This window comes from Dendroctonus ponderosae, unplaced genomic scaffold, assembly GCF_020466585.1.
Source record: "Dendroctonus ponderosae isolate FM_Combo_2020 unplaced genomic scaffold, Dpon_F_20191213v2 Dpon_F_20191213_1, whole genome shotgun sequence".
NCBI classification, from domain to species: Eukaryota; Metazoa; Arthropoda; class Insecta; order Coleoptera; family Curculionidae; genus Dendroctonus; species Dendroctonus ponderosae.
The window spans coordinates 15,299,237-15,312,378 of record NW_026017110.1 but is presented as its reverse complement, the minus strand read 5'-3'; the positions used below and the strand labels follow the sequence as shown (position 1 = coordinate 15,312,378).

The window sequence follows — 13,142 nt, the reverse complement described above, 5'->3', positions numbered from 1 at the left end:
ATTTATTAAAAAAAATTATTTAAATGAGTTAACACCAGACGGATATCGATTATTACTGCCCAGCCTTATAGACGTCGATTACGAAACTAACCTTCAATTTCGGTTTACTTTTACTTGTCTATGCTTTTAATAACTTGTATGCGGTTTTATAATGTATTTCTACCTCATATTGTAAGCTTTAAAATATCTGGAATTGTTCAACGGAGACTGGTTTTTCTGCACAATATCCCGTAAGTATTTGTGCTTAAGATAAATATAAAAATGTTATAATTTACACTTTATTAAATTTGATCTTTCGAAGGAGTTACAGTGTTTTAAGAAGTGATTAAGGAATTAATTTAATGTGCAGACTATAAAATAATATAGTGCTTATCTTTGAAAGCTTAGACATTGTCTATATACAGTACGTTCACGAGAAAAGAACCACATTCCTTTATTTAGTCCACTGTTTAAGAGAAAAACCTCTACCTCGCCAGTTAATTAGATATTAGTAGTTCAAAATGTACGGGATTTGGTGCAAATTGCTTGCGATTGATTTTAGAAAATAGAACACTGGATAATGTGCCAGTTTTTAGATTATAAATTCACCCGCAAAGGAAGTTTTTTCCCCAAATACCATAAAACGTAGACATTTTATGGTTTTTTAGTACTTTTTAGTACTACAATACATTTTCAAGTAGATGAATAATTTCCTTTTGAAAACTATAAATATTCCTCAATGATATTGGTGCTATTCACATAAATCTTAAATTGCAAATGCCCACATAAAAAATTCTCTGTTTCTGTTTCAGAAAATGATGCGATATGAGAATGAAAATGAAACCCTCAAAGATAAAAGTGCCTGTGCTGGCGTGCGTGCAGATTTAAAAATGTGTCTCCTTGAAAGCGATTGTTGCCGATCCGTAAGTTCTAATTTTAAAACTAATAGAAAATCGGGAAAAAAAACTATCTGCGAGCAAAGTATTTTTTTATCAAAATTGTTTTAGCACAGCCAAGTTTTTTGCGTTAAAACTAGAAATCTAAAACGGTTTTGTACACATTATTGCTATTATTTATAAATCGCAAATCTAGAGATATTCATTTTTATTCTTATTATTATATGTTGAAAACTTGAGCCGCAAAATATTTTTTTACTGAAATACAGACGCAAATTTAATTGCAGAGACAGAAAACGCCACGAGAATGTCTAAACCTCAATGATGGGACAGTACCATCTGAGTGCTATGTCCTTCGAAATACCTTCTTTGAATGCAAAAGATCAATGGTAATAACTTTGCCAAATATTCTAAACTTTCTCTTATATTACTATTCTGGTTTTCTTTTAGTTGGACGCAAGGCAACGGTTTAGGGGTAGAAAGGGTTATTAACAGCTGGTACTGTTGAAGTATAGTCACATGTTTTTTTGTAAGCGAGTAGTTGGCTAGTGTGTAATAAATAATAATAAATTAATTACTTACTTATGTGTTATTTAAATATGCAGATTAGGGTCTATTTATATATATCGAATTCACTGGGCTTTTCCACGACGACCTAAAAACCAGGAAAACTGACAATAAGAAATATTACGTAAAACTTTAAATGTTTATTATCAAAATCGTACAATTTACACTAATCAACAACATCTGTTTTTCAAATTGTGTGGTACAACTAGTGCGATATTTTTTGGAAAAAGTCGCCTATTCATAAATTGCTATATTAAATAAACAGCCACAAAAAAACTGATTGCGTGAGTGATGTGGTCATTAAGCATCGTAGCCTTATTATTACTGCCTTAACTAAAAAAACCATAACCAGACACAAATTGACTTCTAATATTAAGGGCCGGAGCACTTAGTCTCTTAATTAAAGTCACTAAGCACCCGATAAAGAATCCTAGGGCTTTGATGTGATAAACCATGTTAAAAGGGCGAATTACTTTATTGATAGTCGTTTAATCGAGCCACAAAGCCTAATTTATTGCGAATACTTATTACAAATAATCTAGTGTAATATGATAGATTATTGTGAGATTTTATATTTGAGTGGACCCCTAACGTGCATTATATCACATTGTGGCTAGCACAGCCAAGTTTTTTGCGTTAAAACTAGAAATCTAAAACGGTTTTGTACACATTATTGCTATTAGTTATAAATCGCAAATCTAGAGATATTCATTTTTATTCTTATTATTATATGTCTTTTGTTTTTAATGTAAACTGTGTGGAAAAAACAGTTTTTTTTAAATTTCAATATGATCTTAATTAATGTTTGTCAGGACAAAACCTACAGGGTTCGAAACCTACATAATTTTTATTGAATGAAATTTAGAAGGAATTATATTAATAATTATCTTTATCAACTTCACTTTGCTTTTGATGAAAGTATATATTTTTCATTGCCCAAATTAAAAACACCCAACAAAGAAATGGCAAATATTGTTTCGTAGCTGAAGCACAAATTTCACTCGAAAGCAAGCAAATTTCGATTGTATACGTATTCAATGCACAGCAGTTACATAGGGTAAAGGCATCAAAGTACGAATAGAATTATTAAAATTCTTAAATTTGTTTTGTATGAATTTACAAGACGCCAACTTTCACCTCAAGTTCTTTAAGCCATTACGTGCTTATATTTATAAGCATTTAGGTTACGCAAATGTATAAGTAATGAGCAAGATGCTAGCATTTTTCATTTTTTAACATTTTTCTCTCACTTTTTGTCCCTTAGTGTTTCTCTGTTCCTCAAAAGTATTTTTTATGAAAATTTTGAGAGCCTACGTCAGTTGATATTTTAACAAAGTTTTATTTGGAAAAAGTGAAATAATTCTTGATATGTAATGTATTAGATTGCGTTAATAATTTGTATTATTGTCTTTAAGTTCTGAACTGCTTCTAGGTTTCCTGCCATTTTGCAAACCATGTTCTTTCTTAGTTATTTTTAGTTCTCATTTTTATCAAATACTTTATTTTATTATTTTACTCTTTATTGAACGATTAAACCAGCTTTTACTCAAGTGTTTAGTCCGTCTTAAGACAGACAGTTGAAACAATCACTCGAATATTGATACTTTTCCAATAAATCGATAGATTTGTTCTTCTGAGTAAGTAATTAGTGCTTTTGTATATTGGAAACTCATTCTAAGAAAGGATTAGAATGCTTGTATAGGCCTGAAAAGGCCTGTGTATCCAGTTAACCGGGCTCGAAGGGCCGGCAGTAATAATGCACAAACGGTCACATCGGGCAGTAAATTGGCACATTCACACAATAATATGTACATTTTGTCCCCTTTCGGACTCAACGACTTGTGGAGGGATATTTTCCTCAAACCCGCTTTTTGTGGAAGGTATCTGTATATCATCCTCGCACCTAAAATATGTCAAAAGCAACGGATCAAACCAATTATACATCCAGGTCTACTACAAACTAAATAATATATGATTTTTATCTTAATTCTATAGATTTAAATTTATTTGTCTCAATCAGAAATTGCCTTGAAAATAAAGGAATTGGTCCCTACAAGTAATTACTGTTTTGGTTCAATGAAGATCCCGTTATTCAAGTATCCGAAATTCAAATATTTGTAATAGGTTTTATTTTTTATTCTTAAATATCGGCTAAGTTTTAGTTTCAACTTTAATGAATACATATTTTTATGTTACCTGTCCAATATAGCCAGTTTCTCTCAAATATTTCTCTATCATCTCCTTCGAACACCTTGTAAACTGATACAATGTAGCCGGTGTTGGGATTGTGAGTTTTTGGCAGCGACACTCCAATTTCATGTATAGGAGGCCTTATAGAAGAGATTAAATAATATGTGTGAAAATTAGTCCAAAAAATATCACCTTTTTACTTTTAATTGCTCGGTTATTTCATAATAATTTTATGGTTCGAATGGTGCATTTACATGAAGCGAAATGGTACTTTTGATCATACGGTATTTTGTATGGAGGTAATGTATAAAATGAAGAATGTTCTTTATATGAGACTTCAATAAAATACATCCGGAATTATGTGGAATATTAAAAGGAAATTTGAATTTATATTGGATTGGAAAGGTCTTGAAAAAATATCCCAGTACAATGAAGGGGATGAAAAATAATTGAACCAACGTCTTTTACATAAAACGTGTAAGTTATCAAGATGGTTGCAATAATGTGGCTTATTTTCAAAAAAGAAATATTAGGACTGTAAGAATCTACGAATAATCTACAGGAGACATCTGGATTAACTCACCTACATATTGCAGCCACTTCGCCGTATAAATCTAAAGTATGTGCTGCTGTATATCTAAAAACCAATTAATGGGCTTTAATAAAATATAAAGATGCATGTAAAACAATGAAAACAATCTATAAGTATAGATCTAAATATGAGGATATTATCAACACAGTCCAAAAAATTTCCATTAACTAAAACGATAGACTAAAGTGAAATTAAATATTTAAACTCGTCCATTATCGTGTTTCGCTTTTGTATTTTCCCCGATTATTTGAAACACCATTTCGATATAGGAAAATTGCTATTGGTTTGGCAAGTAATACATTTAATAATTACCTGGTTGCTCTAGGATCAAACTTCGTTAAGCTGGCGGTGCGTAAATTATTATAAAACATTACTGGATTGGTATGGGATGTATTTATTACATAATAACTTATAAATGGGAACTCCGCTAAAAAACATAAATAACATAAAACATTAAGTGAATGAAAGCTATAAAAAATAACTTTCTAATAACCACAAAAATTTGTTTTCAAATGTATTGTGTCAGTCTTTTTTTAATGTTGGCAAGCAATGAAAAATAATAAAGATTATGTATAATATTATTTTAAATTATATGTATTAATTCACTACCTAGATCTTGATTACCGTTTCTTTCCATATTGGCTAAGAGCATTCCAGTTACCGCACTTTTGGCCATTGCAACTTCGCTTACCAATTCGCCAGCAATAACTCTTTGTTTAAACAAAGGCTGAATTAGTGGCGATTCTAATATGGGATCAATCGGCTCTAATTGACTCATAAGGTGGCATAAGACACATAGTTTAGGGTCAGGTACTTCCATTACATGTAAGTTTCCTTGAGCTTTCCTTTCCATCGAATTTCCGTTGGACGGCGGTGGTTTCTAAGATAAATTAATCAGTTTACTTGATAAAACCAGGCAGTTCTGATATTTCTAAAAAAGCTATTGAGTAGAAAACACGATCCAACTCAAAGATTTGTAAAAAATTACATGCATAGGGTGTCCCATTGGCACGAAATAGTTTAATTGCGTCTGAACGGTTAAAGACGATATTTTTTTTAATGAAAATGAGCTATAAAATATCTACCTACTGGCATAGGCACTCCTGCGGGAAGAAATCTATCTAAACTATGAATAGGAATTATGAAGCAGTCTTTTTCCACTCCTGATAACGATCTGGCTACATCGGGATTTCCATGGTTGAAACTGACCTAAAGCAATGTTCATGAGAACACTTTTTCAATATGTTTTAATTTTTTTAACCTGTCTCGATGGGGTAGTTTTTCCGGGATGAATCCCATGAGTTGGCCATTTAACGTTTACGGATGGAGTTCTCATTATCAAGGGTTGGGGAAGATCAGACTCCGTCATTGCTGGTGAAATGGTCGTGCTGGGGGGAGGAGGTTCCCCACCAGCACCGGTCATGGGGCCACAACGCGGCTCTGTAAAACAATCGTTTTATTAAAAACTTTTAATTTTACTAATTTCCCTTACTTTACATTCAATCACAATATTAAGATTGTTTGTTAGTTTAACACTTCGCATTCTGTTAGAAGCTGTACAACTGACAGAGTGGAAGTTGTGTCCAATGAAGATAGAGAAAACATCTAGAAGTCTTTGATGAAAAGCACATGAAGCTCCCGAAAATACAGGCATCGCTATGATTTTAATTTCCCAATAAGCTGATGCCTTTTGTGAAGTAATAATTCAATATAGGATAAATTTATATGAAAAACTATAACAGTGGAGCGACGCAGCACAAAAAAATGCACGGAGAATGAAATCCCATGTGCAATTATTGAGCTAAATGATAACGTGACAAAAGAAATCTAGGAACACAAATCTAATTTGGCAAGAATTTAATACAATTAATCTGAAAAATATCCACAAAAATGTATAGAAAAACCTATCTAAACAAACACTCAGTAAAACAAATCAAAGCATGAAAACTATGAGATTCGAAAAAAGACATTTAAACCAGAATTGAAAAGCAAAAGTACATAACTTAAGACGAATTTGTGATTGGAACAAATGAAATTAATGACCATGCACGGAACCATGCAAACCATGCAAGGAATATTTAAGGATTAGTCGAAAAAACAGCGGCAAGCAGCAATTTGGGTACCCCATTCTTCATTCTCTATATCTTAGTAGAGGCAATGAAGAAATTTGGAGATACAAGTTAAAGAGAACGAAACAATTGAATGTTTAAGACACACACCACAAATAATGATGGAAAGAATAAAGGAGGCAGCTGCTATCACATAGTGAAAACAGAAATTTCAAAGAAGAAACCATTGAAAACGGCCAAGAAAAAGCGAAAGATAAGGAAGTAGATACAGAAGGAAAAAGCCATCGGAGAGCTAAATAATAAATTAACGAAAAACGTTACACAAATCAAAATGTAGTTACTTTTCTGATCACATCAGGAAAATTAGGCAACGACGCAAACAATTAAGCAATTAACACCCTGTAGATAATGGGTAGCTAAACAAAGAAGCAGCTAAACATTGCTTTCAAAAATTCGAAAAGAAAATATGAGAAAGGTTGATGTATGATCCTTTCAAAATATATGCGCCTATATTGATCATCAACCGGAGTAAATAATTATAAATTAATGCTCTAAAAATGAAGGAATGCTTCATGAAAAAATGGAAAAAAGGGAAAATTTCACGGAGTTGCTAATAAAAAATACTTTGGAAATTTCACATTGCTGCTTGTTGATGTTGGACGCAAAAAAATGAAGGTAAACTGTGAAACAAATGATAAAAACAGTAGTATGAAGCAACAAGATAGTACGAATAATACGTAATTAAGACACAAGAAAATAGATAGGTAGGTAATCAAAATTTAGAAACATAAAAGGAAGTTTCTAAACAATTAATGAAAATAACGTTAATAGCAAAAGCTGAGACAAGGAATAAACAAAATAAAAACCTGAATGGCCAGGGCATAAATGACGAACATAAAAGAAAAATAAAAAATCAGGAATAAAAGCGGATTGTGTGGAAAAATTGGCGAGAAACCTCAGATAGGAGATGTTAGATAGTAAAGAAAAGTGTTGAGTAAAAAGTGTGTTTGTAATCTTGCATCTTGATGATTGCGTTGCACTGATCGTGATGGCCCATTTGAGCGGAAACTACGATCGAACAAGATTATTTAATAGTTGGCAATTAAGTAGTATGACGATCGGATAAGCAGAGAAGCTCAATAACAATGATGATACGAAACAAAATTGCAGCCAATAATGGGTTTTATTTTGAATATATTTTTAAATGTTATTTAGGCGACAAGTCAGTAATCCAAATACCTGAATCGACAATAATGAAAGCGTATAATAATAAACATTAGCAACGTGAAACAAGCAATACTTAAAGTTCAGGAACGAATAAATCAAACACAAAAACAGCACGTCAACCATTATTTTGTCTACACTTGCGTCGAATTTTTTGGCACACCAAACACTGAAAATTAGCACAATATACCGATAGACGAGGTAGTGGGGGAATGTTTTTATATTATTGGATACCTGCAGAAATAAAAACAAAAGGCAAATGAATCGAAAAATGTTCGGTTTGCACGAGCCGGCTATTCGGCGAGTATTACCTGAAGGAGCCCCTGTTTTGTGTAACGTATTCAGTGTGGGGTCACAAAATAGAGAAATAATTTTCTAAAAATATTTGTCGGACGAATTTAAACAGCAAGCTGGGACACTACTGAATAAGTATTGATAGATCTGCACGGTCAGAGATTATTAAAAATATTGAAGGATATTTTTGTAAATGAATTTGAATCTTGCCAACAAAATTTCGTACCGTCCTTTCTAGAAAATATCACTAGAAAAAACTTGGTAAATTGCTGCTTAGTTAATTAAATACGGAACATTGCGCGGCTGAAACTGCATTTTGCTTTTAAGCTTATATGTTGATTGCGCCACACATCGTAGAGTTAAATAATGAATAAGTAGTCACTTCAAGGGAGTTTTTCAGATTCTTACTTGCGGTGTACGTGTCTGAAAAATCCCGAACAAGAAGACAGGAACGTACAACCATCAACTACAAAAATTTGATTCCAAAATGTTAATGTATTTGTTTTATTACTTAAAGGATTTATTTTCATCATTCTTATTGCTGTAACACCGTATTTTCAACTAAGACGTTTTGTAGTTTTTAATGTATTTTTGCATTTAAAAACGAATACATACATATATGAAAACTGGCCACCAAACCAGAAAATCAGTAAAATGTAATATCCACAAAGTAATCGACTTTAAATAACTTTAAACTGTTTAGCACGTTTAAAGCATTACATTAAACTTAATAGAAAAATTGACGCATTGTTTCACATTATGGGTATTTTTATTCTTTCCATTGACAGTTAAAAATATCAGCCTCTTATTTTGCGAAACATTTGCAACATTTATTTTTGCATTTATGTTTTTACACACTAAAATTTAACTCAACTTTCTACTTTGTGCCAAATAGCAGACAGTTCAAAGTGAATCAAACTAAAATTAGTCATTAAAACCAGTAAATCTTTCTCTCAGGCAATATTATTGAATAATTACGTTATAAACGGGGACGATCAAACGACAAAAATCACAAAAATCAAACATTTAGCTACCAAACCTCTGCCGTGCCTCTGGCGACTCGAGTTACCTGAAGAACCAAGAGATCCTGCAAAAAATAAGATTGCACAAGTGGCAATTGTCGATTCGGCATAGAACATTGATGGTTATTTATCAAAAACATGGACAGTTACCATTAACGCTTTAGATTAAAAAGGACCAAGTTCAGCAATAATCATAGTACTGAGTGCTGTTTTCATTCAATTCATTAATAGCTCCTTTGTTCACAGTCGTAGTGGTAAACAATTATCCGCATAAAATATAAATATTTTTATTTTTGCTTCTTTTTATCATTTTTCTGTACTACACTTAAAATCATTCAAATGTGTTTTTTGGAGATGATTGAAAAGTCTCGTTTGCGTAGAATTTTCTCTACTTTTTCTTGAGGATTTTTTTTAAAACAGACAGTACTTTGTTGCGAAGATAGGACTAAATTTTAAAAATTAACATTTAATTTTTTTTTCAAAATACTGAAAATAAAATAAAATCAAAAACTGAAACTAGTTCCCCCTCTTAGATCGTACAGAAATCGCGACTGAAAAAAAATTCTCATAAAAGTGTTGTGGTTGTCGCCAAAGTGTGTGTTTCTGTTACTTTGAACTATACAGGATAGCTCAAAATAAAGTTATGACCGTCAAGTTTATTTTTTTAAATGGATCAGCCTACTTTTTAACCCAGAATCATGCTCTACATTGAATTTTAAGTATTTTTGAATAACATACTATGTGACCGAATTCAATAGTTTTGGACATATCGGCGTTTAAAACATGGGAACGCAAGAAAAATAAACTCTATTATTATTTCCGTTTTTTGTTTTGTTCTGTCCTCAAATCATATCATTTATTTTATTTTTAAAAATAATAATAAAGTTTGCTTTTGTTGCATTCCCATATTCAAATGTCGTTATGTTCAAAGCCATTGAATTGATTCACATAGTATGTTATACAAAAAATACTTCGAATTCAATGTAGAACCTGAATCTTGATTAAAAAGTATGCTGTTCCATTTGAAAAAATAAACTTGACTATCATAACTTTATTTTGAGCTACCCTTTATAGTTCAAAGTAACAGAAACAAATAATTTGGCGACAACCACAACACTTTTATATGAATGTCTTTTTTCAGTCGCGATTTCTGTACGATCTAAGAGGGGGGCTCTTCTATAGTAGAGCCATAAAACACCTTACAAAATTATTCGATTGAATTCGAGACTAATGTTTGGCTTAAAGCGTAATAAATCGGATAAAAAATAGAAAGTTTCAAAGAAATTCTTATTTTTCATGTTTACCTATGTTTTATGTTAGAAACTTTAACACGCCTATAATTATTAAAGGTTCTGAAGATTTTATGAAATAAAAATACTTTAAGAAAACGTCGTTTTATTTAATTACTTTAAAAAATTTCAAAATCAAATTTTGTGTTAAATTACAATAAAAGACTATTTTAAAACGTTTGATGTAATATATTATAACTTTTCAGTTTTTCAAAATTTTAATTTTATGTGGAAAATAATCGCAAGAAAACTATCAATTAACAACAATCATTTACCAATACAACAACAATATTTAGTATACAACTGCAAATAAATAACAGCCTGTTAATGAATCTCATCTTTCCTGCAAGTATACCGAACAGATAACACTACAAGTTTGGGGAGGTCACACTACAAGTTTACTGAGATTCTGTTTGGACTCTGTTTCTCTTGGACATTGTTAAACAAAACACCATGTAAAAAACTACACAGTACTTACATTGTTAGAGCATGGTGATGCACCCAGATTATGCAAAAAATATGAAACAAAAGTCTAATATTAAAAATTGTTTAAACGCGATTTAATGATTTTTATGGTTTTTTTGGTCTGAAAAAATGACTAATAAGTATTTCTACTGTATCTAATTAATGTTTTATAACCTAAATTATAAAACGTGCATTCTTTTAAACAAAATGAATATTTCACGTTTCAAAGTTGTGATAACAGCGACAATTTTCTCATCATATTGTAATGAAAAGCTAAAAAGTGTTTATTTGGCCTATTGTAAAATCGCAGTTATTTGGAGCAATACTAATTTATGGCCTATTTTTTTAGATTCTTCGGACCGCAACGTTCAAAAGTTCACCCATGGCTTATCTAATACATAAAGTATTGTTACGAACACAATTACTATAAAACCCTTCATCAGTTTATTTTCGCGTTGTAAACATTTAAAATTATTAGAAATATTTCTGTGTTTTAGATTAATAATAATAAGTTTTTTATTGCGAAAAATGCTATTGACCTAGTCGGTCTCTCTGACCTTATTCTAATTATTATAATATGTAGCCAACATATAATATTATTAGGGGAAATTAATTGAACTAGAACTGATTTTTTGCCATATAATATTAGAAAAAGCAATTAATATGCCGACATTCGGGTATCGATTTTTACGTTAAAAACTGAATAGTTAAAACATTGCCCCTTCAGTCATATTACTACAGATTACCTTAAAACGGGCATTAATTTGCACAAATTTACACTATGAGCCAATGAAGCATTCAAAGTCTAATACGGTAAACGGGTTTTGAATATAAAAGCGACACCACTCTAATTTCGAAAAATATTTAATAAAATTATTTTTTTACCAAAGCAATTTTTTCTATAATGTTGTGATAAACAAATTGAATAAAAATGATTCGGTATGTTTTTTTATGTATATTTACTTTTAGGACCTACAATTAGACTTCTTGTCATCCATTCTGTATATTGTGCGGTAGCGTATATGCTGTGCATATTAATGAAAATATAAAAAATATCAAGTGTGTAAAGGACTGAAATGTTGGATAAATGAGAAAAAAATTCATTATTTCTCTACTTAAGTTGGGACAATAGTACGTAATGACACAATCAAATATCAAAGCGTTCCGATATTTTGAATAGATGTTGAATTCTGAAATAACTTTATATTCCACCTGTTTCTCGGCTTCCACAACAATGACAAATTTTCGAATGAGCTTTTATTTATTTCAATTTTGTATAGAAAGGTAAAGTAAATGCTGATTTAAACATTTTTATAAAGAATATTTTTACTATGCTTACCATCCGAGTCATCTTGGTAACTACATCGGGGTGGACTAAAAAAAAGATGCGTTCTATAATGGTGTTCTTCCATGGGCGTATATCCTTGATCTCTCGTACATCGTTTGTTGGTGTGTCTGCCAGATGAAGCTTTGACCCCTTTGCCCGTTATGGGTCCCGATTTTTGTTCCCTGAAGTTTTTTCTGAACATTAAATTCATCCTGATGCCGATGAAATATCGTTTCGCTTCCCTGAAAGGCCATATAATCGGATTTTATGTTCGCCGATAAACGGAGCTGAAAGAAATGAAGCGAATTTCATAAAATCGGAAACCGGAATCGGATCGAAACACGCATTGCTGGTTACTGAATTTATCGCCGGGTTTGGATTCAAGTCAAAGAGCATTTTGTGCATTTAATTTGTTGGGAACGCCTAAAAGTGCTTTTGTAGTTTTTCTCTGTTATTTTTCTACGGCCTATTCGCTTTACGCCTTACATCTTTTGAATAGAGGGGTGACCACATTTCGATGTACTTTAACCACTTATACATGCATACGTAAGGGCGGATTGATATTTTCATTGATTTTGCTATAAATATACTTAATGGTTGTTTGGAAAAACGTTTACAGGAGACGTTGAGCACATTTACACAATCGGCAATTCAAGTTTGCGTGATAGAATCAAATATTTACAAGCCAACGCAAAGAAAAATTTTACAATTTTACATAAATACAGATTATTTGAAAGGTAAAATGGATTAGCCACTTTACAGCGATCCAATTACTTTTCTAGTAATTTTTGCTTAAAAAATTGATGATTTTCCTTATATAAAAGAACAGAATTTGCATAAACCTTTGTATAACAACTACATCTTTTATTTTTTATTATTGTTGTTATAAAAGCAGGCTTATTGCAAGTTGCGATTTAAAAAATGCAAGTTAAGGTGGTAAAACGATGATGGCTATTATAAGGTTTAGATGAACATTTTCAAAACGGAGGACTTGATAATGTTATATGTACAAGAAACATATTGCGTTTTAAACTTTTTGCTTCTAAGACTTTTCTCCAAACAACGATTTCTAGATGCAGTATCACGCGTTTAAAAAATATCTTTTAAATCGTTTCTAGTTAGCATTTTCAAATAAATACTTAAATGCTTAACTGTTTCATATATATAAATAATCTTTATTTCCTACAGAAAAAGGCTATCGACCCAATCGGTCTTTCTGCCCTTGTTT

General features: G+C 31.4%; 2 protein-coding genes across 9 annotated transcripts in view; one reads left to right on the top strand and one right to left on the bottom strand.

Annotated features, from left to right (window-relative positions):
* The first annotated feature begins 88 nt into the window (after positions 1-88).
* On the top strand, positions 89-1,460 carry LOC109546975 (cytochrome c oxidase assembly factor 5). Its single transcript, XM_019918174.2, has 4 exons — positions 89-230; positions 792-902; positions 1,163-1,264; positions 1,326-1,460. The coding sequence occupies exons 2-4, from the start codon at positions 795-797 to the stop codon at positions 1,365-1,367; spliced, it is 252 nt and encodes an 83-aa protein (XP_019773733.1). The 5' UTR covers positions 89-230; positions 792-794; the 3' UTR covers positions 1,368-1,460.
* Positions 1,461-1,567: 107 nt separating this feature from the next.
* LOC109546974 overlaps positions 1,568-13,142 on the bottom strand; it is a 13,665-nt gene continuing 2,090 nt past the window's right edge. The window contains exons 2-10 of one of the 8 annotated variants that reach the window (XM_019918164.2): positions 11,927-12,156; positions 8,851-8,898; positions 5,486-5,664; positions 5,314-5,433; positions 4,834-5,104; positions 4,537-4,651; positions 4,216-4,269; positions 3,639-3,772; positions 1,568-3,345 (exon numbers count right to left, since the gene is read on the bottom strand). In XM_019918164.2, the coding sequence (XP_019773723.2) occupies positions 3,128-3,345; positions 3,639-3,772; positions 4,216-4,269; positions 4,537-4,651; positions 4,834-5,104; positions 5,314-5,433; positions 5,486-5,664; positions 8,851-8,898; positions 11,927-12,125 (1,338 nt within the window). In that variant the 5' untranslated portion in view covers positions 12,126-12,156 and the 3' untranslated portion in view covers positions 1,568-3,127. The other 7 variants (XM_019918166.2, XM_019918168.2, XM_019918167.2 and 4 more) reach the window with 7 other exon arrangements.